This window comes from Syngnathoides biaculeatus, chromosome 11, assembly GCF_019802595.1.
Source record: "Syngnathoides biaculeatus isolate LvHL_M chromosome 11, ASM1980259v1, whole genome shotgun sequence".
NCBI classification, from domain to species: Eukaryota; Metazoa; Chordata; class Actinopteri; order Syngnathiformes; family Syngnathidae; genus Syngnathoides; species Syngnathoides biaculeatus.
The window spans coordinates 23,142,254-23,168,411 of record NC_084650.1 but is presented as its reverse complement, the minus strand read 5'-3'; the positions used below and the strand labels follow the sequence as shown (position 1 = coordinate 23,168,411).

At 42.9% G+C, this 26,158-nt stretch overlaps 2 protein-coding genes across 4 annotated transcripts; one reads left to right on the top strand and one right to left on the bottom strand.

Annotated features, from left to right (window-relative positions):
- Window positions 1-1,021: 1,021 nt before the first annotated feature.
- si:ch73-43g23.1 (uncharacterized protein C4orf54) lies at window positions 1,022-9,210 on the bottom strand. Its single transcript, XM_061835673.1, has 5 exons — window positions 9,119-9,210; window positions 7,335-8,696; window positions 2,909-5,609; window positions 2,420-2,579; window positions 1,022-2,028 (listed from the first exon to the last, which is right to left on the bottom strand). Exons 2-5 carry the CDS (start codon window positions 8,615-8,617, stop codon window positions 1,022-1,024), a joined length of 5,151 nt encoding a protein of 1,716 aa, XP_061691657.1. The 5' UTR covers window positions 8,618-8,696; window positions 9,119-9,210.
- Window positions 9,211-14,624: 5,414 nt separating this feature from the next.
- rmnd5b (required for meiotic nuclear division 5 homolog B) lies at window positions 14,625-26,059 on the top strand. 3 transcript variants are annotated; one of them, XM_061835400.1, is made up of 10 exons: window positions 14,625-14,775; window positions 17,342-17,536; window positions 17,617-17,759; window positions 17,830-17,967; window positions 18,055-18,155; window positions 18,796-18,962; window positions 19,768-19,933; window positions 20,047-20,149; window positions 20,230-20,384; window positions 20,534-26,059. In XM_061835400.1, the coding sequence occupies exons 2-10, from the start codon at window positions 17,398-17,400 to the stop codon at window positions 20,595-20,597; spliced, it is 1,176 nt and encodes a 391-aa protein (XP_061691384.1). In that variant the 5' UTR covers window positions 14,625-14,775; window positions 17,342-17,397; the 3' UTR covers window positions 20,598-26,059. The 3 variants fall into 3 exon arrangements, with proteins under 3 accessions (XP_061691384.1, XP_061691383.1, XP_061691382.1); XM_061835399.1 differs by lacking the exon at window positions 14,625-14,775 and adding an exon at window positions 14,795-14,932; XM_061835398.1 differs by lacking the exon at window positions 14,625-14,775 and adding an exon at window positions 15,113-15,271.
- The last annotated feature ends 99 nt before the right edge of the window (window positions 26,060-26,158 follow it).

Below are 26,158 nucleotides of genomic sequence, written 5' to 3'. Positions count from 1 at the left end.
CTGTGTGGAGTTTGTATGTTGTCCACTTGCCTGCGTGGGTTTTCTCCGGGCACTCGGCTTCCTCCCCCACACCAAAAACATGCAACATTAATTGGACACTCTAAATTGCGCCCAGGTCTGATAGTGAGTGTGACTGTTGTCTGTCTCCATGTGCCCTGGGATTGGCTGGCAACCAGTTCAGGGTGTACCCAACCTCCTGCCCGTTGACAGCTGGGACAGGCTCCAGGACTCCCCGCCACCCTCGTGAGGATAAATGGCAACGAAAATGGATGGATGGATCTACTACGAAGCATCGTAATAAATTCTCTATTTTACATAATTGTGTTTGTTTTACTTAATTTTGTGTTGATGTGCCCTGCGATCGGCTACTGACTAATTCAGGGTGGAGCCCGCCTCACCCTAAAAATGAAGGTAAGGATATCCACAAACCTGAACAGGACAAGGGTTATAGAAATTGAAGGGATATTACGGTATACTACAATAATTACCATGACACTGATATATGAGTATCACTGACATGACTTGTTTTATTGGCATTGTCACGGCATTGTCATCGACCTGCACATAACTCAAACTTCTGTTTTTTTTTTTTAATTTTTTTAAAGAAACACACTGACAAAGTAAGTGAGGTTCTTTTACAACATTTTGGTGCAACATTTTGTTGTTTATGTACACACAACTGTTACCTGTTTTGTTGTAGCATTTGGGCAGTTCAGAGCATCTTGTATCAAAAACAAAGTATTTGTGGATCAGTTTAGGTATTTAAAACCTAGACCCCGTCCCCCACCGCCCCCACACGTTCATGTTTTAAAAAGCATCATCTAAAAAAAACCCAAACTCTCTTATTCTAATATAGCAGCTTGGCAGGCAACAAGAGCCACTGAATATAAACAACTAGTGAATGCATGAAACATGAACATGAAAACTCAAATAACATTACAAGCTAACATTAGGCACCCACTTTTTACAGTGTGTATTTAAAACTCAACGGGCTCCAGCAAGACGGCCCACGTCCGCTATTTCAGGATCGCTTCCCCGCTGATGGCGGAAGGCTGGGTGGATGTTTATGGTAGTAGACTGGCGGGGTGGGATTAGAGCCTGCATTCAACCCCGTAGGTACATAATACATACTCTCCAGGTAGTTCTGGTCCAGCGGTGGATGGTTTGGGGCATCGGGTTTGGATCCCTGACCAGAACAATTCCGATAGCTGCCACCGGGCCCATTTGGGTGCATCGCCGCCGCAGATAAAGCCTCGGGATATCGAGGTGGCTGGTGATGAGCCTGGGGATGAGCGAAGGGCATGTACTGTGGGGCTGGGCCATACATATTGGGGTTGTGGAGAGATGTGTATGGGGCTGCTGATGGAGGATAAAGGCCCGAGTGAGACATGCCTTGCTGCGGGATGAGAACTTCCACATATTGGCCAGTTTCTGGGTCAAACAACATCTTCCTTAAGGGCTGCATAGGCAGCTCGATGTAAAAATATTTCCCTGTTTCAGGATCAAGGAGGACTCTTCGAGGTGTCTGCCCATAGCTGCTCTCCGAGTACAGGCTGGAGGTGTCACCGCCGTACTCTGAGCCATACTGGCCACACATGTATTGATGCTCCATGGGAGCGAGGGCGGGGGAGTGGCCGTGGCGAGGATCACTATAAGGAGCAGCTGGCATGCTTGGCGGCTGCTCCTGGGGGGATCTATGGGGAGGCAGTCGGCAGAAGTCAGTGGGCATGGTGCGATCCACTGGCATGAGTGAGGGGTGGGGAGGACATGGGGGAGCCTGGTGAAGAGGTTGGTAGATGGTGGGTGGATGGCTTGCACTGAGAGGACTTGACTTTGGTGATGAGCTGGGCTGGAAGCTCATGGACTGAGGGTCAGGTCTGCACTGGTGAGGACGGGCAAGAGGCTGGGAAGCCTGGTATGGTAACACATGACCTGGGGAGTGTGGAGGCGCTGGTGGGGTGAGGTTATGTGGGCTGTGGTGATGATGGGGTGCAGGCGGGGGGCGAGCCGGATGAGGAGGGCAGCCAGCTGTACAGGAGCAAGGAAGTGGGTAGCAGCAATTCTGATGGCGGTTTGAATGCCGGTGGGTCAAATCTGGCATGAGGGGACTAAAACTTTCTCTTTCATCGTAGCTTGGAGGGTCATCAGAGGTATAAAAATGCGGGTCACCGGCCGTTTGTGTACGTTCACTCGACAACGACCGACTGTATTGTTGCTGTGTGTATCCTCGGACTTGTGTTGTGGAGAACACAGTAGGTGATTTTGGATTGTTTGAAGATGTTGTCACAGCTGCTTCATGCAGGTTTTGCTCCACAATTACCGGCTGGCTTGTGTGTCTGGCTTCTGTAGAAGATGGTTCAGACAAATGTTTTGCTATCGGACCAGAATTAGGACCATCTGTTGAGGGAATGCTTGGTACAGGAACTGATGTTGCAGTTGTAGCACGTGCCAATCTCACAGGCGCTGTCCATGGGTGCTGCTGCTGCAGCCTTTTGGTAGCCTCCGTGCTTGATGATGATGCCGTCTGGTTTGTGACACTTGGCACTGTCGTCGTTATTTTGCTCGGTGAAGGTTTGAGACTGGAAACAGCAGAGACAGCTAATTTTCTCGTTTGGTTAGACACCAAGGACGAGTCACTGGGAATCTTTCTATAGATTGTGGGGGATGACACTACTATTGTTTGAGACCTCTCCTCACTCTGGGGTGTTACGTTTGGCATAGATGATGCAGGCACTTCATTCGTCTTTGCTCCTAAATCTGCAGGTTTAAATTTCCAAGTTGGTTTTGGGGGTACGGCTGGCTTTTGAGAATTTTTAGCAATTGATTTAACTTCGATGGTTTGTGGCCTGTTAATAGGTTTGTTTGTGATCATCTCTTGCTTTGGTGTCTCTTTAGAAAGGGACTTTACCTCAATTGGCTGAGGTCTGAATCTCCTTATCGCAGGTGACCTTGGGGGGAACGTTGGGCCCTGTCTTTTCACGACTTCAAAATCTTTGTGTTCCTTGTGTTTGTTTGGTTCATCTGGTGGATTTCCTTGTGGGGTGATTGTTTTTTCCTTGATGCAACCCCCATCTTTGTCTCTGGTCATTGGGGATTTATCTACAGAGTCAGAGAGGAACAAAGGGCTGGGCACAGTGGAGGAAGCAGAGAATATCGTCTCTCGATTTGGCTCAGCTCCATCATCTGAAGGCGTCTGTAGAGGGATCTCTAAGCAGTTCACATGTTTATGTGGGATCCCCTTTCCTCCAGTTCTATTCTGGCTATCACCCACCACTGCTCCAATGTCAGCTTGGTAGCCTTTCTCCTTTAATAACATGGAAACTGAGTGACTACTACTGCTTGGGGTGCTGCCAGTGGTTGTGATCTCAGGTGAAGATGCGGCCTGGAGAATGGTGGGAACCTCTTCCTGAATAAGTGGTGCACATGTTTTTGCTTGGTTGGACCCATCTCTTATCAACACAACAGCAGTGGAAACTTCTCTTTCTTTACTGGGCAGTTTGGGTAGAGTTCCTAGCATGGGAGGTTTTGTGTTAGTTCTTCCCAGAAAAGACCTTTCTTCACTGTCCGCCTTGAATGATTCTGCTTCATCAAAATCATGTTGCTGCATTTTGGTAGTTGCTCCTGTAGCTGGTGGTTCCTGCATCCCCGACTGTGTGTCTTCTTTACAGGAGTTTTCGTCTTGGTCTGTGTTGGTAGAGCTCAATGTTTTGCCATAGTGGTAACTCGTGTCTTTATGGCTTTGTATTTTGTTTTTGTCATCTTTCCAGCAAACTGCCTTGCATTGTATTTGCATTGGGTGTAGTTGTGATAGAGGCTTCCCTTGAGTCTGCAGCTGCGAAGGTAACGTAGACAACTTTTCATCTTTCCCGTCCACCTTTGTTCCCTCTTTCCTCTCCACCATACACTTATTTGTCCTTTCCTCACATAACTCTGTGGGTGATACACAACTGGTTGCTTTAAAAGACAGATTATATGTATTCTTTACAAGTCTCCTGACGTCTCGAACTTTGTGGATGGGGCCCTTCACTTTATTATCCTCACTCTCATTTTGTTCCGCTGATTGGAGATCTACCTTGGCCTCTTTGACCTTTTCCTCCTTCTGCTTGAAACTCATATCTTGAAAAAATATGTCTCGATTTTTTTCTGCCTCAGGTGTAAGGCAGACATTGAGAGACGTTTTCTTTTTCTTGCCGCCTTGAGGTACAATCTCCTGTGTCATGTGGCAGCTCTTGTCACCCTGTTGCAGTTGTTTATGGACCTCTGTGTTTTCACATTCCTGATGTTGGCTTGTCATCCTGGTCTTTGTGCTTAAGGCTCTGGTAGCAGAAGGAGGGCCCGTGTTCCCGGCAATGATATTTGCTGAGTCTCCGTCCTCTCCTCCCTGCCATGTTGTACTGTCATCTAGATGTTGTATTCCACCACTTGACTGTAAGCTATCAAATGGCACTCTAAGTTTGGATTTCATTTCTGATGCTGCGCTTGTATTGCAGTCTTGAGAACCCCACAGTTGGTTATCAATCCGTGAAAGGTTAGAAATTTTAATTCTCCTGTTCGAACTTGGTCTGTTGGATTTCTCTCCAAAGTCCTTTGCAGGTTTGACATCATCACTTTGGCTTTGTTCTTCTCTCTTAGCAAAATCTTCCCAGGGATATCTGTCATTAGAGTACTGAGAGGTATTTAATTTGTCCCATTCATGGGTCTCCTCAACGGTGAGATTTTCTCGAGAAGAGGCGTTCACTTCATCTCCATCTGGATCATGAAGTTGTTTATCAGCACTTTGCATCTTCTTGGACAAAACACCCTTGATAAGGCAAGTGGCCATTTTTGTCTTAGAGCACATTTCATCCAGAGAAATAGATTTTTTAAGTTTAGCTTTTGTTTCATCGCGCTCGGGACCAGGCCTTTGCTCAGGGCCATCGCTTTCATGGCCAGCTGCTGGTGTACTGTATTGTCTCAACAATGTCTCTCTGGAATGCCTTTCAAGTGGGGGCCTGTTCTCCATCGCAGGGAGTCCAGGACTGGTGTATTCACTGCCATCATCCACACTCTCTTTTCTCTTCAGCTGGATCTGTCTCTTTGGTACTCCTCTTCTAACATTCCTAGTGTCTTCTCTTTCTACAGCCACATCTATGCACTCAAAGCTTCCCATCTCATAGCACCGGGCTGGATCAATTCCATCAGAATGGTACAGAGGCTGCTGCTGGAATGAGAGGTCATCACTGTCCAGCTTTGAAGAAGAACCCCTGAAATCAGCATAGGTCGCCCAGGCACCACTGATCCCAGCTGGGCTCTCCTCCGTCGAGGGCAGAGAGATGTTGGTAGATGATCGGTGGCTGGAGTTGTATATATCAAGGTAATCTACCTCAGGGCTGGACAGGCTACGAAAAGCCACGTCTGTGAGCCACTTCACCTCATTGTCTGCTTCATCCAACTCACTTCCCATGCTAGAGCTTGAACTCCGACCAGGCCTGTTTGTGACCGATCGAGGACTGAACTTGTTCTGTATTTCTGGCTTCTGAGGTCGCCGGGATGGACCACCACTCTTGTCTCGCTGAGAAGCAGGTTTAAGTCGACTTTGATGTTCTTGTGGCTGTCTGGTGGTAGGCAAACTGTCGGAATAGGAATGTACTGTTGGCAGTCCGTGACAACTCGCTGTGTTTGTGGGAGCTGTACTGTGACTTGCAAGGCCTTTTCTATTCTTGGCATTGAATGACAGCTCAACCTGTTCCCCTCTGTAACTGACATCCTTTTGCCACTCCTCCCCCTTTTGAATCTCCTGCCCCTCCCTCTGATATTCTCTCTCTATCACACTTTCCCTTTCTCTCTTCTCCAGCTGTATTTTCCTCTCCACTTCTTCCAATTGCTTCCCAAGTTGGACACTGTGTGGCTGACTATTATTATCAGGAGGGACAATGTCGGGGCTTTCCCTATTCGACACGGTCTTCTTTAAATAACCACTGTGTGAGGATGCTACAAAGTCAGAGGGGCCTCTGATCTGCCACTGTCGGTGTGGTTTTTCAGGTGCTATAATGTGTATCGGAGTAAATCTGGTCAATGGGGGAGAGGGAGTTTTCCTCCTGTTTACTTGGTGGGTCATGTTCTGCGCAATCTTTGCTCTTTCACCGAGTTTCGGTCTTAAATGATCGTATGTAAATTTCGATTTCAATGAATTATGTGTGTGTTGATTCAGTCTTTTTTCTTCTCTCTGCAATGACTTAATCTGGTTAGAAATACGATGAGCTCTATTAGTAAACAGAAAATTTGGAGGACCTGACTTACTTTTAATAGCAGGGCTATTAAAATGTTTAATAGGGCCAGTTTCTAGATTTTCCTTGGACAAGGATACCAAACCAGCAACAGGTACTTCGATCGCTGGAAGTTTGTCCTGTGGGTGTTGTTGAATCAATGCATGGTCGACCTTTTCCTCAATTACGAAAGGTGAATTGGATACTGGTGGCTGAATCATCACAACAGGAGAACTGCTTGTGGTTTCAGATGCTTTATCTCCCTTTTCCAATTCAAATGGATGCTCTACTCCTTGTGTTTCCAACTTCATGTGTTGGTCGGGTAAGGAGTGGGTAACTCCCTCAGATGTCGCCAAGGGAGGAGTTGGCTGTAAATAATGTGTGTTGTACTCAGAGCAGAGGCTTGTTAGTGAATGTTGATTATATCTGTTCGTTGAAGAGTGTGTAGCAGGTGATGGATCGCTACATCTGAGCTCAGGTGAAGAATTTAGACTTCGGTATCTCAGCTGTGGTGAGGGAGTGCAACACATTGACTGAGGTGAAGATGTGTGCGACCTGGACAGAGCTATTTCACTGTGTAGCTCAGAGCTTGAAAAGCCCGATACAGGAGAAGAGTACTGTGGTGTACCTGCTTGACTCGGGGAGGCGCTTCTTCTCACAGGTGATGTGTGTGTAATATCAGACCCAGGCGTTGGGATACGACAGAGCTCAGGAAATGGGGGAGTGACCCCCTCTTCAGGTAGAACAGCAGAATAAGATATCCCAGGGATGTGAGGGGAGGAAGAGAGACTCCTTGATGGGGCGCGCTCTAATGGAAGAGAGTGTGGTATTGTTTGCTCTTCAGAGATGTAGTCTCTCCTTTTGACCTCGGGTGACGATGCTGTGATCCTGATCTCAGGCGAAGGAGCTGTGCATGTGCTCTCGATGGAAGAAGAGATGCTTCTGATCCCAGGAGATGGAGATAAACTATAACTGATCACAGGTGAGGAGGCCTTGGTGCTTACTTCAGAAATTGCTGAATTATGGCTTGAGGGCCCAGGTGAAGAAGTTCTTGACCCACTCTTGTGGAGTGCTGATAGTGCACTCAACCGGTCAGGTGATGGAGATGGGTGCTTTAATTCAGGCACAACACCACTATCCACAGGTGAAGGGCTGACTGATATAACAGGGTGTATGTATTTTGGGGAAGCTGTTGGGATGTCCGTATCAAATTGAGAACTTTTATAGTCGATTTCAGTTGTACTGAGATCTTCAGTCCACTCAGAGTTATGAGGAGAGTTTTCTATTTCTACATCTGGGGTGGAGCCTCTGCTCAAAAGATCAGGTAGGGAGACCCTTCCCCTCAGATCATTTAAAGGAGATGATGCTTGTGTCTCAGATAAGGAGGAACCACAATTCAGGTCAGAAGAGAGAATAGCTTCTCCTAAGCAGGATTCTGTACATCCAGAGGAAGGAAAATGAGATGAAAGGTCATCTCTGGACTCTACATTTGAAGATTGAGTAGCAAAATCAATAGGTGTGGGCCCAGGTGATGAACTGATGTTTTTTTCAAAGTGTGTGGTGCTTGGCTGAAGTTCAGTTTCTTTCAACTGAGACTGGACGTTGATTGATTCTGAGGATGAGGTCATGCAGTTCATGGGCTCACAGGAAGGACCATGAGTTAGAGATTGATGTGACAAGCTGTTATATCTCGTGTCTTTTAATATAGGAGTGAGTCTCTCTTGTTCACATTCTGGATTAAGTAATGTTGTCTCATCAGAGGAATAACACAAAAATGAGATTTCCTGTGAACAGAAGTTGGAGGAGCTATTGTGTTCAGGAGAAGAAGTCCTTTCCCTAAAGTCAGTGTTGTCAGATTCAGATAAAGGACCTTCTGTGTTTGACTGAGGAATGGATGCTTTACTTTTTAATTCAATATTTGAGCTACAAAGTTCCGAGTTCACTATGATTTGCTCAAGCTGCTCACACTTAGTGGACTCACCCTGCAGTTCAGGGCTGTAAATCCTCTCTGTTAGATCATCAAACCCCTCTTCTCCTTCAGTGGAGCCTGGAGCTGTGTGGTATGAGCCTGAGGAGTCATTCAAATCATCCACCAGAGGTGATACAACCGTTATCCTCTCCACCTCGGTTTGGGAATGGACAACCGATCCTACTGCAGGGTTGCTGGAGGCCGAGGGTGACTCACATTCATCCCCAAATATGTCACACAGGCAAGTGGTCTCGGAGATGGCGGTGCGTTGACTTGGTGACCTTATGATGTCAAATATTTCAACGTGGTTAGGGGTGCCGTCTCGATGGCGCAAGGAAAACGGTGTGCAGGGTGCATTGTGCAGCAATGAGTAGCTGTCCCCTTGAAGAGTCCAGCTGTCCATCACTTGTCGACAAGCACCAAAGTCTCAACGTGGCCGTCCAGTTTGACTCTTCTAGTTTGCTCTTGGGTGTCTTCCTGGACTGAAAAGGAAATAGGGTCACCAGGATGATGTCAAGCACATTTTCTTACCACAGGCATATGACATCAGGAGGTAGAACTTGGATAATAGTGCATATTAGTCTTCAAATCGGTGGATTTTTAAAGTTAGTACTAACATTATAATAACACTGTAACCGTAGTGTACTGATAAGCCACCATTTAACCATCCAAAGTATTTAAACTTACTGTAAGTCAAGATATTGCATTAGAGGAATAGTAACAATAAGAAAAAGGAACCCAGTTAAACAGAAACACATCCAAAATAAACATTAATGTTGTTAAAGTTCAGAAATATTTGTAACACGAGTGGGTGTTAATTTTATTATTGCTCCTAATGAGAATGAAACTTACGATAAAAACAAAACAAAATATTACTGTAAAGAGGGAATAATTGATACTGTACCTTTGGGCGAAGATGGGTCTTTCCCAAAGGGCATCAAGTTCCTCTGTACGGCAATACCTGCCAGTAAAGAGTCTCTAAAATCCACAGCACTCTCCCAAGATTCGAAGAATTCACCAAATATATAGGAGCAGATTTGTAGAGCCCGAATATGACGGAGTCTCACTGCTTTAGGTCAGTGCAGCAGTATGGATCAGGCTTCACTCTAAAAAAGCCATGAGGGGCATCTCTTGCCAACATGTTGCATCCTCCAGTGGTCCCGTCTCCATTTGCTGCCCCTCCCTTTTGAGTTGGCCTTGGTCAAAGTGCCTTCTGAGTCCACCCTGGCTCCTCAGTTTTCTTCTTCGAGCTGAGCTGCATGGCCGGGCATTGGCTTCCTTGTGAACATCGGGCCGGGTGGGTTTATAGTTAGCAGCATGTGCTGATCCAGCCAGGACGGATGAGTGCGACTGGAATCTGACACTTAGGGCCAGCTCAGTCACAAGGCTTGCCTATATATAGAATCATACTATCGGAAGCTGATAGGCTTGAGCTGCTCACTTGGGGAGAAGGAAAAGCAAATATAAAGCACATTGTATGGACCACATACTTGAACGACAGCCTTTTGGGCATTCTCTTAAGGTTGAACCTTTAGATTAAATGGAAATGTGAGTACGTGTAATTCATTCAAGAGCTAGGTTGAGGGAGGACAGATCAAAGGTGGTCGCAGACCATCTGACTTCAACAGGTCACACACAGGCTGCTTGTGAACTCTGCCCAATATGGAAGGTATGCACAGGTTTGTCTTAATGTCTGGATCTTTAACTACAGCTAGAGTTCTGTATATAACACCAAACCAATGCTAAATTGGTGGTTTAATTTAATTTTAATTGAATTTTTAATTTAATGCCTGTCTGTATTGATGTTGGCAGACGACTCGTGATGGGCCACACAAGGCTGCCTCGACATGTTTGACTCGGTTGCCTGGACAACTGTCTCGCTCCTAATACCTCCTGGGATCAGCTTTAAATCTCCGTCATTTGACCATTCAACACATGCTAATGGAAAATATTTGACTGGAGTCAAATCCAAAGTTATTCACTCAGTGAATATTACCTCATTTGCACAATGACAGTAGTTACATATTTAGTTTACTCTACTCCTATCCAGTGAAGGCACGGCAACAAGCGCACGCATTTACAGTGCCTTCTGAAAGTATTCGGCCTCCATGAACTTTTCAACCTATCACCACATTTCAGGCTTCAAACATAAAAATATAAAATTATGTTTTTTTTTTGTCAAGACTCAACAAGTGTGACACAATCGTGAAGTGGAACAAAATTTATTGGACATTGTATACTTTTTAAACAAATAAAAAAATTAAACGTGGGGCGTGCAATATCATTCGGGCCCTTTACTTTCAGTGCAGCAAACTCACTCCAGAGGTTCAGTGAGGATCTCTGAATGATCCAATGTTGACTGATGATGATAAATAGAATCCACCTGTGTGTAATCCAGTCTCCGTGTAAATGGACCTGCTCTCTGATAGTCTCAGGGTGTTGTTTAAAGTGCAGAGAGCATCATGAAGACCAAGGAACACACCAGGCAGGTCCGAGATACTGTAGAGGAGAAGTTTAAAGCCGGATTTGGATACAAAAAGATTTCCCGAGCTTGAAACATCTCAAGGAGGACTGTGCAAGCAATCATATTGAAATGGAAGGAGTATCAAACCACTGTAAATCTACCAAGACCTGGCCGTTCCTCTAAAGTTTCACCTCGAACAAGGAGAAGACTGATCAGAGATGGAGCCAAGAGGCCCATGATCACTCTGGATGAACTGCAGAGATCTACAGCTGAGGTGGGAGTCTGTCCGTAGGACAGTGCACAAATCTGGCCTTTATGGAAGAATGGCAAGAAGAAAGCCATTTCTCAAAGATATCCATAAAAAAATCTCGTTTAAAGTTTCCACATGCCAGCAGGGAGACACACCAAACATGTGGAAGAAGATGCTCTGGTCAGATGAAACCAAAATCGAACATTTTGGCCACAATGCAAAATGATACGTTTGGCGTAAAAGCAACACAGCTCAGCACCCTGAACACACCATCCCCACTGTCAAACATGGTGGTGACAGCCTCATGGTTTGGGCCTGCTTTTCTTCAGCAGGGACAGGGAAGATGGTTCAAATTGATAGGAAGATGAATGGAGGCAAATACAGGACCATTTTGGGAAAAAAAGTGTTGGATCCAAAACATAAAGCCAAATCTACAATGGAATGCTTCACAAATAAACGTATCCAGGTATTAGAATGGCCAAGTCAAAGTCCAGACCTGAATCCAAACGAGAATATGTGGGCAGAGCTGAATACTGCTGTTCAAAAATGCTCTCTATCCAACCTCACTGAGCTCAAGCTGTTTTGCAAGGAAGAATGGGCAACAATTTCAGTCTCTAGATAGACATACCCCAGGAGACTTGCAGCTGTAATTGCAGCAACAGGTGTCGCTACAAAGTATTAATGTAAGGGGGCCGAATAATATTGCACGCCCCACTTTTCAGGTTTTTATTTGTTAAAGACCTTTAAAGTATCCAATAAATTTCGTTCCACTTCACGATTGTGTCCCACTTGTTGTTGATTGTTGACAAAAAATTTCAATTTTATATCTTTATGTTTGAAGCCTGAAATGTGGCGAAAGGTTGAAAAGTTCAAGAGGGCCAAATACTTTCACAAGGCACTGTATACTGTGGTGTTGGACACAGTTAAGCCAACAGTTTTAGATGAGTTAATTCTATATGTACTCATTATGAACTCGTGTTTAAAGGCACCTGAGCCTCCTCAAAGAAATATTCACATTACAAGGGCATGCCATACACTGAAACGCAAGCATTAAAGAGAAACTGATAGAATTAAACGTAACACCCCTTAAAGAAGACTTAGCAATTTACAATGTAAATCCATTTACCATTAAATAGAGCTCCCAAGTGTCTTGATAAAAGTTCAAATACACAATAAAACTGATATAGCACAATTAATATCTACTTCTCACACTGATACAAATGACTCCAATTTGCGTTCCCGTGTTGCCCACTTAACCTGGATTTGTATTGAATTTCCACCTCGCTAGATTTCGATTTTTTTTCCTTAAAATTAGTTTTCTGGAAATTTTAACTAGCTATCTGACATCAAAGAACTATATTTCAAACAATTTTGTGATTTATTTATCTAGCATTATATTAACAGGATGGAAATTCAATGCAGGACAAACATATTAAGATCATAAAACTGACATAAAAAGGGGGAGAGAATGTTTATTCTCATTCCTTTTTGCTCCATTAACTTCCCTCCAAAAATTATGTGACATGTGGAATGTGGATGAGAGTGCAAAACTATCACAAACTAGTATAGAAAGTGATATGAGGGAACGACAAGGGGCAGTTTTAAGATCAGAGGTTCAGGGATGCTGAGCTTTTGGCCAGGGAAAATAAACTTTTTGCACTTTTGAATGCTATTCCCCATAAAACAGAATATATGTGCATGAATGAGAGGGGCGGAGGGGGAAGAGTGAAGGTCCAGGGAGAAGAAAAAGTGAGGGTGGACGACTTCAAATACTTGGGGTCAACAATACAGAGCAATGGAGAGTGTGGTAAGGAAGTGAAGAAACGGGTCCAAGCGGGGTGGAACAGTTGGCGGAAGGTGTCTGGTGTTCGATGTGACAGAAAAGTCTCTGCTCGGATGAAGGGCAAACTTTATAAAGCAGTGGTGAGGCCGGCCATGATGTACGGATTAGAGACGGTGGCACTGAAGAAACAACAGGAAGCAGAGCTGGAGGTGGCGGAAATGAAGATGTTGATGTTCTTGCTCGGAGTGAGCAGGTTGGATGAGATTAGAAATGAGCTAATTAGAGATATTTGTTTTGACACACCGCTGGGCCTCTTTTCAGGTAACCAGTGTGGGGAAATGACCCTAACCCTGATTTGTCTGACATTTGCTTTGAAATTAAAAACCAACTTAGTTTTGAAGGCTCAGACGTTTGCTTCCATTTCCTGAACAAATTGGTTTTTCCCTTGTAGTTAAACATTCAGCTGGCTCATATGTGTCAGTATGTCCACAGTAAAAGCTAAATCACAAAGTCAATCTGTGTCATTCAGCTTGGAAAAATTGTCAGTATTCTCAAGTAGCTCCAAAAATGAAATAATCTCGTGTTTGAGCTCCCACACGTTGACATACTTTTCCTATACTTAAGCAGCGGACATTAGAATGGTAAAGTAAGTCCATGTGGTCAGCGTCAGTTTCTTCAAGAAAATGAATGAACTGAAGTCCGCTTGCTTGAATAAAGTTCCACAACTGGCTTAACTATGTGGTCAAGCTGCAACACGTATTTTACAGTGTTTCTTCGTGAATTATACAGTGTAGAAAAATAACCTCCTGCTCAGGGTTGTCGTCTTTCATCTTGTCCTGAATTCTCTTGAGCATCCCAATGTTTTTTTTCAGTCAGATATGTTCATCCATCAGTGGGAAACGTTGGCGAGTGTACTCCAAGCTAACTTGTGCTTCTTTCTGTATGACCGCTGACATGTATTTTTCCTTCCTAAAAATTAAGAGGTGAGCGGTGTCCTTTATTCGTTCGTCCAGTGCCAAAGAATACAATGTAATTGACTCAGCTTTGTTGTTTAACTTGCCGGTTAAGTGTTCGTCAATTACTTCAATACGGGGAGTCACTCACCTGCGTGACAAGCTAATTTTTTTTTCCAATTTCTTCTTGCTCTCAGGACATAACATGCTTGCTATCGCTATCATGCTTTCTTTTAAGAAACTGTCCTTCGGAGAAAGGCTTACTAGCATTTGTCCTCGTGCTTGCTTCTTGGATGGAAAATCCTTGCTAGCTACTAACCTGTCAGCGCTAGCCGTACATTCTTGTGATGAAAGGGTGCTGGCATAATTAGCATGCTTGGTAGAAAAGTAATGGCCAATGCTGTATTCTTTTAAAACTGCAACAATTTCTTGGCAAATAAGAAACATAGCCTTGGATCGGACTTCAGTAAAAAAGTATTTAGGTGTCCATTCTTTCTTAAACACCTGGCACTCACTGTCGACTTTCTTTTCTTGAACATTGTTGTAGATGGGTTGTGATCTGATCAGTAGAAAAAGACCGATAACAGGAAACAATTAAGCTCCACTAAATCAAGACACGGCACCTATGGTGCCACCCAATGTTGATTGCCTGACATTACAAGTGAAAATGGAATGAATGCAATCATTCATTCACTCTAATTCTCTACCAATCTTCGGCAGATGGATAAAAGACAAAAGGGCTGAATGTGGCCCACGGGCCGTAGTTTGCCCACCACTGCCTATCCCTGCTGTGAACGGACAGGAGGCGGGGTACACCCTGAACTGGTTGCCAGCCAATCGCAGGGCACATTGAGACAAACAGACGCACTCAGTATCACACCTTGGGGCAATTTAGAGTCTCCTATTAATGTTGCATGTTTTTGGAATGTGGGAGGAAACCGGAGTGCCTGGAGGAAACCCACGTGGCACGGGGGAGAACATGGAAACTCCACACCGGCGAGGCCGGGTTTGAACCGGGGACCTCAGAACTATGAAGCCAACGCTTTACCAACTGAGTCACCGTGCCGCCACCTCGAGAGATTTCAAGTCTAAATCGTCCTTAAGTGTGATTGTGAGTGCGACTGTTTTCTGTCTCCATGTGCCTTGCGATGGGTGGCAACCAGTTCAGGGTGTTCTCCTGCCTCTTGCCTGAAGATAGCTGGGATAGGCTCAAGCACTCCCGCGACCCATGAGGATGAGCAGCCCAGTAAATGAATGAATTATTTTGTGTACGTATTATAAGGAAAATGATTAATCTACAAAGAAACCTTTACACATTGGGCATTTCATTTATTTTAAATATATAAAATCTTTGCATGTGGTTAGAAAAGGCCAAGAATGGCCCACAAAACAAATGCAAACTACTTTCTGGGGGAGTAACGTCATATTAGGAATGGAATAACTGCCATTTGACTGCAGTTAGTTGGATTTGAAAAGTGGCACGTCCAAGACTTTTACTGTGAAGTAATCGCGTTGTCTTATGATGCGACACAGGAACATCCGCATTCAGACTGCTACTAACTGCAGACCAGTGGCTAACGCTAATGTTTGCTAACTAATACAGATCGGTAAGTTGGTTTCGTTTAAAACGTCTACTAATATCCCGTCACGGTTGTACATTCGTCCACAGTTAGGGAAATGACTAGCAGATAATTGTGGTTGCGTTGCCATTTCCTCCCGAGACAATTTAGGCCTTGTCAAGTCACTTACCTGCTGGCTAACAGAAATTAGCTGCTAGCACTGACTAGCTTTGGTACTGTTTGTTTACGCTTTATTACTATCGTTGTTGTTATTATTGTTATTATTTTCTCTACGACGTTTTGCAGCGAAAGACAGATTTTTGGGACGGCACCAAGCCAACTGATGTCACGTCAGAGTTGATCTACAAAGCAACTTAATCGAAATATAGCGTGCGTGAACGTCGGTTAGCTTTGTGCAACAACTGTGTTTAGATTGCATGCGAAACAATGGGTCACGTCGGGATGCTGTCCTAAAAATAAAAGGCTTAGAACGCCAATGACTACGTTCCGCTATTTCACGAATTACTCGTTCATTAAATAAAATATGTAGGTTTTACCGGTGGTAAACACAAGGCCTTAGGCAGACAAAGTGCCCCTGAGCGTAGACTGCAGTAGTTCGTCTCAACACCATCACTTTAGATTTCCTTTCTTTATCGTCGTCTTCAAATGTCATTGTTTCCCAACATAAACATGTCTGTTAATTCATAACCTTCCCGAGGAACTTAACCTTCAACCAATGTTAAAACTTTGATGCAGGTTTTCACTTGGAACTGCATCACGCAAGAAATGTTAAAAATTCCATTATCATTGTTGTTGTTGTATTTTTTTGTTGTTTTTTTTGTCAACGCGTCGCACGCATTTCTGTTAATGAAACACCTCTGTTTGAAATTAAAACATAACTGTAGTCACGAACTATGGTTAAAATTTATCTTTTAAATAAAAGTGCTGCAGTTGAACCATTTTGTATATATGGGTTCATTTCAGTTTAACCCTTTCCAGGCAGGGGTTGCAAATTTGCAACAGGTTTAATATAATCGAAAATTTTAAGTCCAGAGTATCATTTTCCGAAAGTATCAGATTTTTCTCTCTGCAAAATTTTATTTGGTCCAGAGAGGGTTAAGTAATCTTGGAAAAAAATCCATATTATGATGAATGTGAAACACTTATTGTATATCCTGGCTGGGATTGGTGTTATCGATTATTTTTAGAATATATTGTATCGGTTACTCCAGCGATTAATCGGGTGCTACCTAACGTTTTGTTGTCTGCTTGCGTGTGGTATCGTATTAATAGTACATGAACATACCTCAAGCAGGCCTTAAACGAGCGTCCTCTCCCAATCACTGGTAACCACCAACACACATTTTACCCCATTTTGTTCTTATAAAAATAGAGGACGAACCATTATTGTGGCTGTCACCATAGTAACGAGTTTATTTGGTCGCATTTGAGTGACAAAATGAAGTCTGTTGATGGTAAAAAAACGGGAGGCAGTTATATCGGAATACAAGATTTTATTGCACTCACCTGACATTATACACTCGTGACATGCCAAATTTGTCTCAAATGTGTTTTTTGGCCCACACTGCTGAGTTTTTTTAAACAACTTTATTGGTGTTCAGATATTAATAGTACTATGTCAAATGACAAGGCTAAAGGTGACAAGAGCAATAATAAAGTGTCTTTTGCGGAGGAATAATCTGATCATGAATTATGACATACAATCCGATCAGGTGATCAGCATGAAATGCTAATTATTGGCAGATACTGTTTGTATGTTTTCTGTGGGTACTTGGGCTTCCCCCATTCCAAAGAAATGCATGTTAGGATCACTGAAGACTCAAAATTCTCCAAATGTTGAATGTAAGTGTGAATGTTTGGTTGTCTACATGTGCCTTTCACTTGGCTGGTGATTTGTTTTTGAGTGTATTCCTGTTCTCAGCCCAAGTAAGCTGAGATAGGTTCCAACTGATAAGAATAGTCGTTTTAGAAAAATCAGCGGATCGAAGTTTGCTTGAATAAATGTGAATGTAGCTGGAGTGAAAATGTATTCAACTATAACCAAAAAGTAAGGGTGAAATGGATGGAATTAGATTTTCACCATTTTTTTTCACCTAGGCGGTGTTTTGGGAGCGTAAGTGTGCGTGTGTGTGCGTGTGTATCCCGTGTGAACCATGGAACAGTGTGCGTGTGTGGAGCGGGAGCTGGAGAAAGTCCTCCATCGCTTCGTTATGTACGGACACCAGTCTGAGGAGAGGCTGGACGAGCTCCTGCGCAGCGTCTGTGAGATACGAGGACAGTTGGTTGCATTTGGTAAGAAAAACGGAACTTCCATTGAATGAACCATTGGTCTTTTTTCCCTCTTATCATGAATGACTTTTCATCTTTTGCAGGAGTCCAAGATGGAGATCTTTCTGTCCTGTCTCAGACTATGGCACAGTGTTGCAAGAACATCAAAGAGACGGTGCAGATGTTGGCCTCTCGACATAAGGACATTCACGGCAGCGTGTCCAAAGTGGGCAAAGCCATTGACAGGGTAAAAACAGCGATCGAATATGCCTATAAAGATATCAGAGATACTTGAATTGTGTTATCTGCCTTGACAGAACTTTGATGCAGAGATCAGTGCGGTGGTCGCAGAGACTGTGTGGGACACTCCGGAGAGGCAAAAACATCTGAGTGAGACCATAGTTGAACACCTGTACAGACAAGGCATGCTCAGTGTAGCGGAAGATCTTTGTCAGGTAAAGAGTCAACCCTCCGTCATTCTGTGTTTGTATGTGCTCTGCATGAGCAGCCATTTTCTAACTCAGAAGTGTTTTGTTTTGCAGGAGTCCGGAGTAGTTATAGATATGAGCATGAAGCAGCCTTTTCTGGAACTCAATAGGATCCTTGAAGCACTGAGGATGCAGAACCTGAGGCCAGCACTCGAGTATGTCGGTTGGAATGTGACATATTCACCATCTGGTACCTTTGTGGAGCTGTCTGAGCTTTCTGGTCATTATGTCGATACAACTAACATCAGCTGCACACCGATTAATTAAGAATTTTTGGGAATGTTGCAACAAGTTTATCACACTTGGATTTTGGGATCCTCTGTCAATCCTCCTTGCAAATCCTCTTCAGTTCTGTCAGGTCGAATGGTGAATGTTGGTGTTGGTTTTCTTACCATCACACTTTTACCACCTTTGATTCTTTTCTCAATTCATATTGTGCCGCTTGTAACTGCGTAAAACTTGGAAACCTGACAAATCTGCTTCCAAAGTCCCAGAAAAATAAAAGATCATCATGCATGATGTCACGTGAGACTTCAACAGTTTTTTTGTGAGAGAGCATGTTTGTAAGCTTCCCCACTCCTTTTTCTTTGGCTCTTTTTGTGTCAGTTATGGCAAAATGGAAAAATGTGATGACATCCAAAGAAACTTTAATTGACTATATTGCAATGTTGCAGAAGCAAAGTGACAAAATTGATACTTAGTACTGTCTTGAATTGGAGAATAATACCAGATTCTGCACACTGCAAAGTGAGCTGTGTACATTACTAACTTTTCTAACATTTTGCTTTACCTTAGGTGGGCAGTGACAAATCGCCAACGTCTTCTAGACCTCAACAGCAGTTTAGAGTTTAAATTGCACCGCTTGTATTTCATCAGCCTGCTTAGTGGTGGCATCAGTAACCAGATGGAGGCACTCAAGTATGCCAGACACTTCCAGCCCTTCGCCTCGCAGCACCAGCGAGGTAAGAAGTGCAGTTAAAGAAGATGAACTTTCCATGTCTTCCTTTTTCCTTTTTTCTAGAACAGAACAAACTTTCTGATCATGATTTGTCTTCTACAAAATACAGTAAACCCTTCCTCTTCATGGAGTTTAGGGACAAAGCCAAAACACTTAAATGTCCAAACCCATTTTAGCAATATTAAAGTAAAGCTTAAAAGGAAGTAACTTTCATATAATTTTAATTTGAAGTAAGTGCACTGGAAATGCGACACAAACACTTGGATATATTGTTGCTGCTTTGTAACACCCCAAAATCCCAATTACCACTTCCTTATTATTTATGGTTTTGTCAGTCATACAAAGGTACTGCACGGCATGGTGGATCAGCTGGTAAAGCGTTGGCCTCACAGTTCTGAGGTCCCGGTAGGGTAAAAAAAATATGTAAACACAAACAGAGTGAGCAATTTCTGTGAGCCAAACTCAACTCCCAGACACTCATGCAGACTGACTGACGTCACATGCCACCCAACCAGGCTCTGCCGCTGAAAGACCAACAGACAGTATAACATACAGTATTTTTTTAATGAATTTTATGCTTGCAGTTTTTCTGTGTTGAAATGTTTACAATGCGTTATAACACGTCTTCAGTTAGTTTAAATTGCTTAAAGTGTGTTGCGGGACAGTTTGAAATATTTTTTCTCTATTGCGATAATTTCACCTGTAGGGTGTGAGTCTGGAACATTCTGCTGTAATGAACAGGTGTTCACTGTAATGCTGAAGCATGTCAATTGTTTGTTTCAGCTCTCTCCTTTGTGTGGTTCTTGCAGATATTCAGATCCTGATGGGCAGCTTGGTGTATCTGCGTCACGGTATTGAGAACTCTCCATACCGTAGTTTGCTGGAAACCAACCAGTGGGCGGAGATTTGTAATATCTTCACCAGAGACGCCTGTGCGTTACTTGGTCTCTCTGTCGAATCTCCTCTGAGTGTTAGGTCAGTCCTCTGATTAATTTGCTGGTAATTGATAAAAATTGTTAACATTTTCTTATCGTGTTTTATATGAGGGCGTGTCAAGTGAAGACATTTATGATGTTTTACTCTCCCAGCTTCGCCTCAGGCTGCATGGCTTTACCTGTGCTGATGAACATCAAGCAGGTGATCGAACAGCGGCAATGCAGCGGCGTGTGGACGCACAAAGACGAGCTGCCCGTGAGTTTTATTCTCCTTCCCATTGTCTCAATGCCCAGTTTCTTCTCAGTCCTCTGCTAATGTTGATCCCGCTTCTACAGATTGAAATTGACCTAGGCAAGAAGTGCTGGTACCACTCTGTGTTCGCTTGCCCCATCCTCCGACAACAAACTTCAGAGAGCAATCCGCCCATGAAGTTAATTTGTGGCCATGTCATCTCAAGAGATGCTCTCAACAAACTGACCAATGCTGGGAAGTAAGTGTGATGTATTTGTTATGAAACATATTCAGCGTCTTTATACAGGATCCAACAATTTCGAGTTGTATAGAGACCCTGCCACGTCTGTGTCGACTGCATGTTCATCTTCTCCTTCTCACATCCTTATCATCTTTGTGTCCGGTCAGGTTGAAATGCCCGTACTGCCCCATGGAGCAGAATCCCTCACACGCCAAGCAGATCTACTTTTGATAACGCACACTCCTCCTGTGTGAGAGAGAGAGAGAGAGAGGATGACGTTCCCTGGAGCGCCTTGCATTTCCAGGACCATTTGCTGCGGCCCGCCTCCTCTTTCCCTGGCTCACGACGCGGTCTTGTAAGGATTAAGGTTTGATCTCGGTGCTCATGGGACACCTTTGGCCACCCTGTAGAATCCAGGGTCCCACCGCAACATGCAGTGGAACGAAGAGTTGAATGAGAGTGTCCTCACAAAGAAGCGTCGCTGACTAAGAATCATTCATTCAAACTTGGTTGCAATTGAAATATGATAACTATTATTATTTATAGTGTTTGTTATTTGGGCCTTTTGGAAGCAGCTTTGTTTCTTCTGTTTTTGGGGGGTGTGGGGGGGGCAACTGGTTACGTGAATGATTGTGGATGGATCCGTTATAGGCAAAACATGGACTGGCAAGAGGGTATCAAACATCTGTCTCGAGAAGACCTCTTAGAACATTGCAGTAGAACTCGTTGATTATTTACTTACTGAGACTTTCGCCTCAAGCACCATTTTGATCAGATTTTCTCACCGGTGATGGAACAGCTTCTTTTCCCCTGTGTGATACACTGCACCAGCAAGATTCTCCTCCTGATAGAAGCCATTTGTCTTGTTCCATTCATGTATGTAACAAACACAACACCAAGGAAATATACGCTACTGTGAAATTTATTGTCTATTTTTCATCGCAGCAGCCTGACCTAAAATAGCCAAGTGAACCTGTGTTATCGACACTTGCGCAAGATGACTAACAGGTCGCCAACGCTCCGTATATCCTAATGCCGGCACGCCGTGTGACTTGAAGGCGTGGCGCGGCGTGACGGTAGCCGTCTGCTCTGCCCGGAGGCTCGTGAATCACCTTTATTCATCGTGGGCGTGAGCGTCCACTCATTACTGTGGCCGCTGTTTAATATATTCATCGAAAAAGTTTCTGCTGCATAGATCTGGTTTTCTTTTCAAACAGAGTTGCAATAGAGTCATCATTAAAAACACGTTTCCTCAGGGCTCATGCTCACAGCACCCAGGTAGTGTGAACGAACAGAATCGGAATTTACAGATCTCTGGGATTCCGAGGAATGAATCTGGGTGCATGCTCTCTGCGTCCTGGAAGTAACGAGGCTCATTAGCTCTGCAAGCACTGCACCAGCACAGCTCTCACACTGTATAGAGTATATTCAGTATTACATAATGCATATCGGGTTCAAAGCAGATGTTTTCGTTGTGTATGCATCTGTGTGGCGCTTCAGGGGATTTGTTTTAGTTGGGAAACATTCATCACCTCATAGTGTCCCTTCAGGGAAATTCCTTGCACTCTTCTATCGCGTCTGTCTACATTTCCTGCTTTCCTGTGTGTGGTGTGTGAGTTTATTGTCTATATTTAACCTGACATGTTTCAAATACTGGCATCATAAATAAAACTTTATACCCCAGGTCAGTTGGAAAAGCTTACAATGACAGTGAGACCACAGCTACTACTCACTTCCCTGTGAATGATCAGAAAACGTCAGCCTTGGAAATCCTTGAAAGCATTCCAACATACTAAAATGTCTAGAATTCTAATAAATTAGATCACAAACAATTTTGTTCCATATGGATTTATGAATAGCATAGTATACAAAATGTGTTTGAAAAAGCTGTCATGTTTTTCAAATTGATTTTTTTTTTTTTTTTTAAATGACATTGTGGAACTCTGATCACTTTGTTGCATAACTTTATTTTGAAACTGATATTACATTTTCTTCTATGGCTTGTATTATAAATTGCTTTTTAATTGAACAGCCTTGTTTCATAAAATGATTGGTGCATTTTATTAGTAACATAAATAATGACCTTCATTTGTAACTACTAATTATGATTACCAATCCAATTCAATCTCTTAGTACATGTTTATAAAAAATTGGAATGTGTCATTACATTATATTATTAAAAGAATCGTGGCACTCGACAGCCTTGTTACATATTGCATTTTCTAAGAAAATTCTCGACAACTCAAAAATATCAGTTTCAGAATGAATATCTTAAATGAAGTTCCTGTAAAGTTATGAAACAGAGGGCACAAATGGGGTTCAATTACATTTGATGGAGATATATATATATATATATATAATTTTTTTTTCCTCTGTGGCACGGTTACAGCACATCTGCCCCAGAATTCTGGTGACAATCCTCCCCTTCCTGTGCCTGCCTGGGATTTCTCCGGGTTCTCCAGTTTCCTCCCACATTCCACAAACATGGATGGTTGATCGAAGACTAAATGACCTGTATTGCAAATAATTGTGACCTGCATTTGGCTGGCAACCAGTTCAGGGTGTGCCCAGCCTCTTGCCAAGGGTCAACTAGGAAGGGCTCCAACATGCCCGTGACCCCAGTGAAGATAAGCAACACAGAAAATGGATACCTTTTTTTTCCTCGACTTTTCGTATACTGTATTGGTACTTGAAGTTTTGAATGGTAAAGGTTGTTCTTCATGACCACTAGGTGACACTGCTGCTTTTGTCTATTTTCTGGCCATGACAGGTGGTCCTGGTGAACGTGAATTTGTATAATAATTGTGAACTCGAGCACACAAAGCATTTCCTAATTCCAGTAAATTCGTCTGTCCCAATACTACATGGTGGCAGGGGAGTACTCAAGTCATTTGGAGGACCAGGGCAAAGGTCATCCATTCGGATCCCGGTTCTGATTGTCGCACAGTCGGACCATCCTAGGACAAAACGCTGCACCCCAAGATGACTCCAGGTCGGCATTGTAAATGAGAAAATGTTCTCGATTTGGCTTACCTGGTTAAACAAAGGACTTATTTTATTTTCTCATAAACGGTGTGAATTTTAGATTTTTCTTTTTTTCCTGAGCTGAGTGTTGAGGACTCGCCTCATTTCTCTTGCATTTGTCTTGGCTGACACTGACAGCAGCGCTATCGCAACTGGCAAGAGAGTCTGACTGACTGTTACACACATTCATTGTCCCTGTGAGTAAGGTTAAAATTGTTGGTATTTTTAACAAAATTGTTTTCTTTTCACATTCTCCACATCACTGGGAGATACTTAATTTTTGCCACAAATCAAGTTTTTTTTTTTTTTTCATGAGCTGTGAGAAGACTGAATAGTCCATTGTATAAGAAGGGTGTGTGTGTGCAATTGAAACAATCAGGATGCGTAATCATTAAGGCACAACAGACAATAATGGCTTCAAATCAAAGAAAACTTAATGATATCTTTTTTTATGAGACATTCGTGGGCCCCCTGAGCCTGGCAAAGTATTCTTAAGCCTCTGCACGAGACCCGTGCATTCCTTTGAAATGTAAATGTTTATAAATCCAAGACCTCCTACAGTCTTATAAAACATTGTCCCTCAAGTTACGTGATTTCATGAAAAATGGTTCAAACCTTTCTTCATTAAACATTCAGCAAGTATTTGAAATCATTGCAGTACATCGGATGAGTGGCACTCAGTGGTGCTCGCCTCCTACAGAGTGAAGTTTGGCCTCTTCTCTCATCCCACTTCAGCAAAGCACATCTCCTGAGCTCTGCGGTTATATTCGGCCCGGTTTATGTAATAATTCTTTAATGTCGAGGGAGGGACCTGGTGAGTCAGCTTCTGCTAGTCATATTACATCCTGCATCCTGGTACATAATGCCATTTATGTATTATTAAAATGATTTTTTTTTCCCATCTCAGTCGATCTCTCCCTGTGCAGGAGACTGACTCGCTGTGAAGGTGGGAGAGGCTGAGATAAGGATCCAAGGCCAAACCTCTTAAAGCCACATTAGTTCCAAAAGCTTTTGTTCGGACTGCAATAAAGTGCTTGTCCTCGCCTTTTATTGGCACACTTTGTGCTGGTTTTTAAGCCCTCCGAGGGAGTGGCAGACGTCTGGACTCTCGGGTGCAGTCCAAGCATTTCGATTTCTGCTCACTTCAGTCCAGACCACACTAATCAGAAAAGCCTCTTAACTTTTTGGATTTTTTTTTTTTTTAAAAACAAAATTCAGTTTTATTCAGAACAAGATGTGCAGATTAAACTCCACTAAGCAGAAAAGAGTCACAGTATGTTGAAGGTTGAAATGACAACTAGCTTTTGAATTATTTTAAGTGTAAAAAATACACACTTCTTCATCATGCAATGGATTTCTGTTCAGAAGAGTACAACAAAACCTATGATTAAGCAGGGCAGTGTCATAAATAGAAATATCAATGGTGTGGTTGGGGTACAGTGACACGAAAGACAATCCAGTTATTTACTAAATATATCTACCGGGCAGGAAATAGAAATAAAATACACTCTGAACAATCCGTTTCATAAGTAGTGACTGTTTTCTCAACCAAAAAAAAAAAAAAAAAGTATTCAATCCTGGCACCAAATATCAGTCTCTGTTGATACTATGGAACCTCAACATGCAGCTTTTCTCCCTGAATCTGGAAAAGCTTTTCAGGCCCAAACTAATCCCTTGAGAATCCTTTGGTTATTGTCAAAACTGTACACCAACAGTAGAATAACAACATTTGTCACAACAATCATTTGTTTATGTACAGATTCACATTTAGGAAGACTTGATGTACAATGCAAGATTATATTTTGTCTTCTGTCGTTTTGTTCCAATCAATGAAATAGGCTGGGATTTTGTAGTAGAAATATGTAAAGAATATTTTTCCAATGTCAGAGTTTTACCTCTGCTAAAGAATATATGGAGCAATATTATGCTGAAAGTACCACACTCAAATGCACAATTTGTTTAATTTTACAGTGGATAATTCAATAATCTAAATGCATGTATCTAGAAAGATGTTGTGCAATGTGGATTCTTGACTCTGGCAGTTTAGCACCTCATGGAAGACGATTTTAGATTATTGAGAACAAACCCCTAATCAATTTGGGACACTGTGTAAAAAAAAAAAAAATTGCAAATCCTTTCCAGGCTATATTGAATTGAATACAAATACAAGATATTGTTCAGGCAGATAAACATTACTATTATGATTATTTTATTTTTGAAAATAGTCTCATTTTGAATTTGATGCCTGCGGAAAATTCCAACTCTAAGACAGGGGGAACAATAAGCTAAAAAAAAGACCTCGTTGGAAGATTGCACAGGTGAACAGGTTATGCTGCCATCCAAGCAATGTCTTTTTTTTGGGGGGCGGGGGGGATGTTCCTGCTTATTTCAACCAGATAATGTCAAGCCACATTCTGCACGGGTTACAACCATATAGCTTCTTTGTACAAGAGAGCGAGACTGGCTTCCCAACAGTCCAGACATGTCTCCCATTGAATATGTCGGACACATCCTGAAGCACAAAACTCGATATGAGAGATTCCGGACTCTTGAGCTGAACTGTTTATGTACAACTTCAAGCAATAATGGGAAAGAATTCTACCAAGAATGCTTGAAGAATTGGGGTTCGCCGTTCCCCAATCCTTGTCATTTTTTTTTTTTTTTTTTTTTTTTAAAGAAAGCTGACGTAACACTGGTTAACATGCTCCTTTCCCGGCAGTTTTTGAATGTGTTGCAAGCATAAAATTCCAAAAGAGGTAATATTTGGA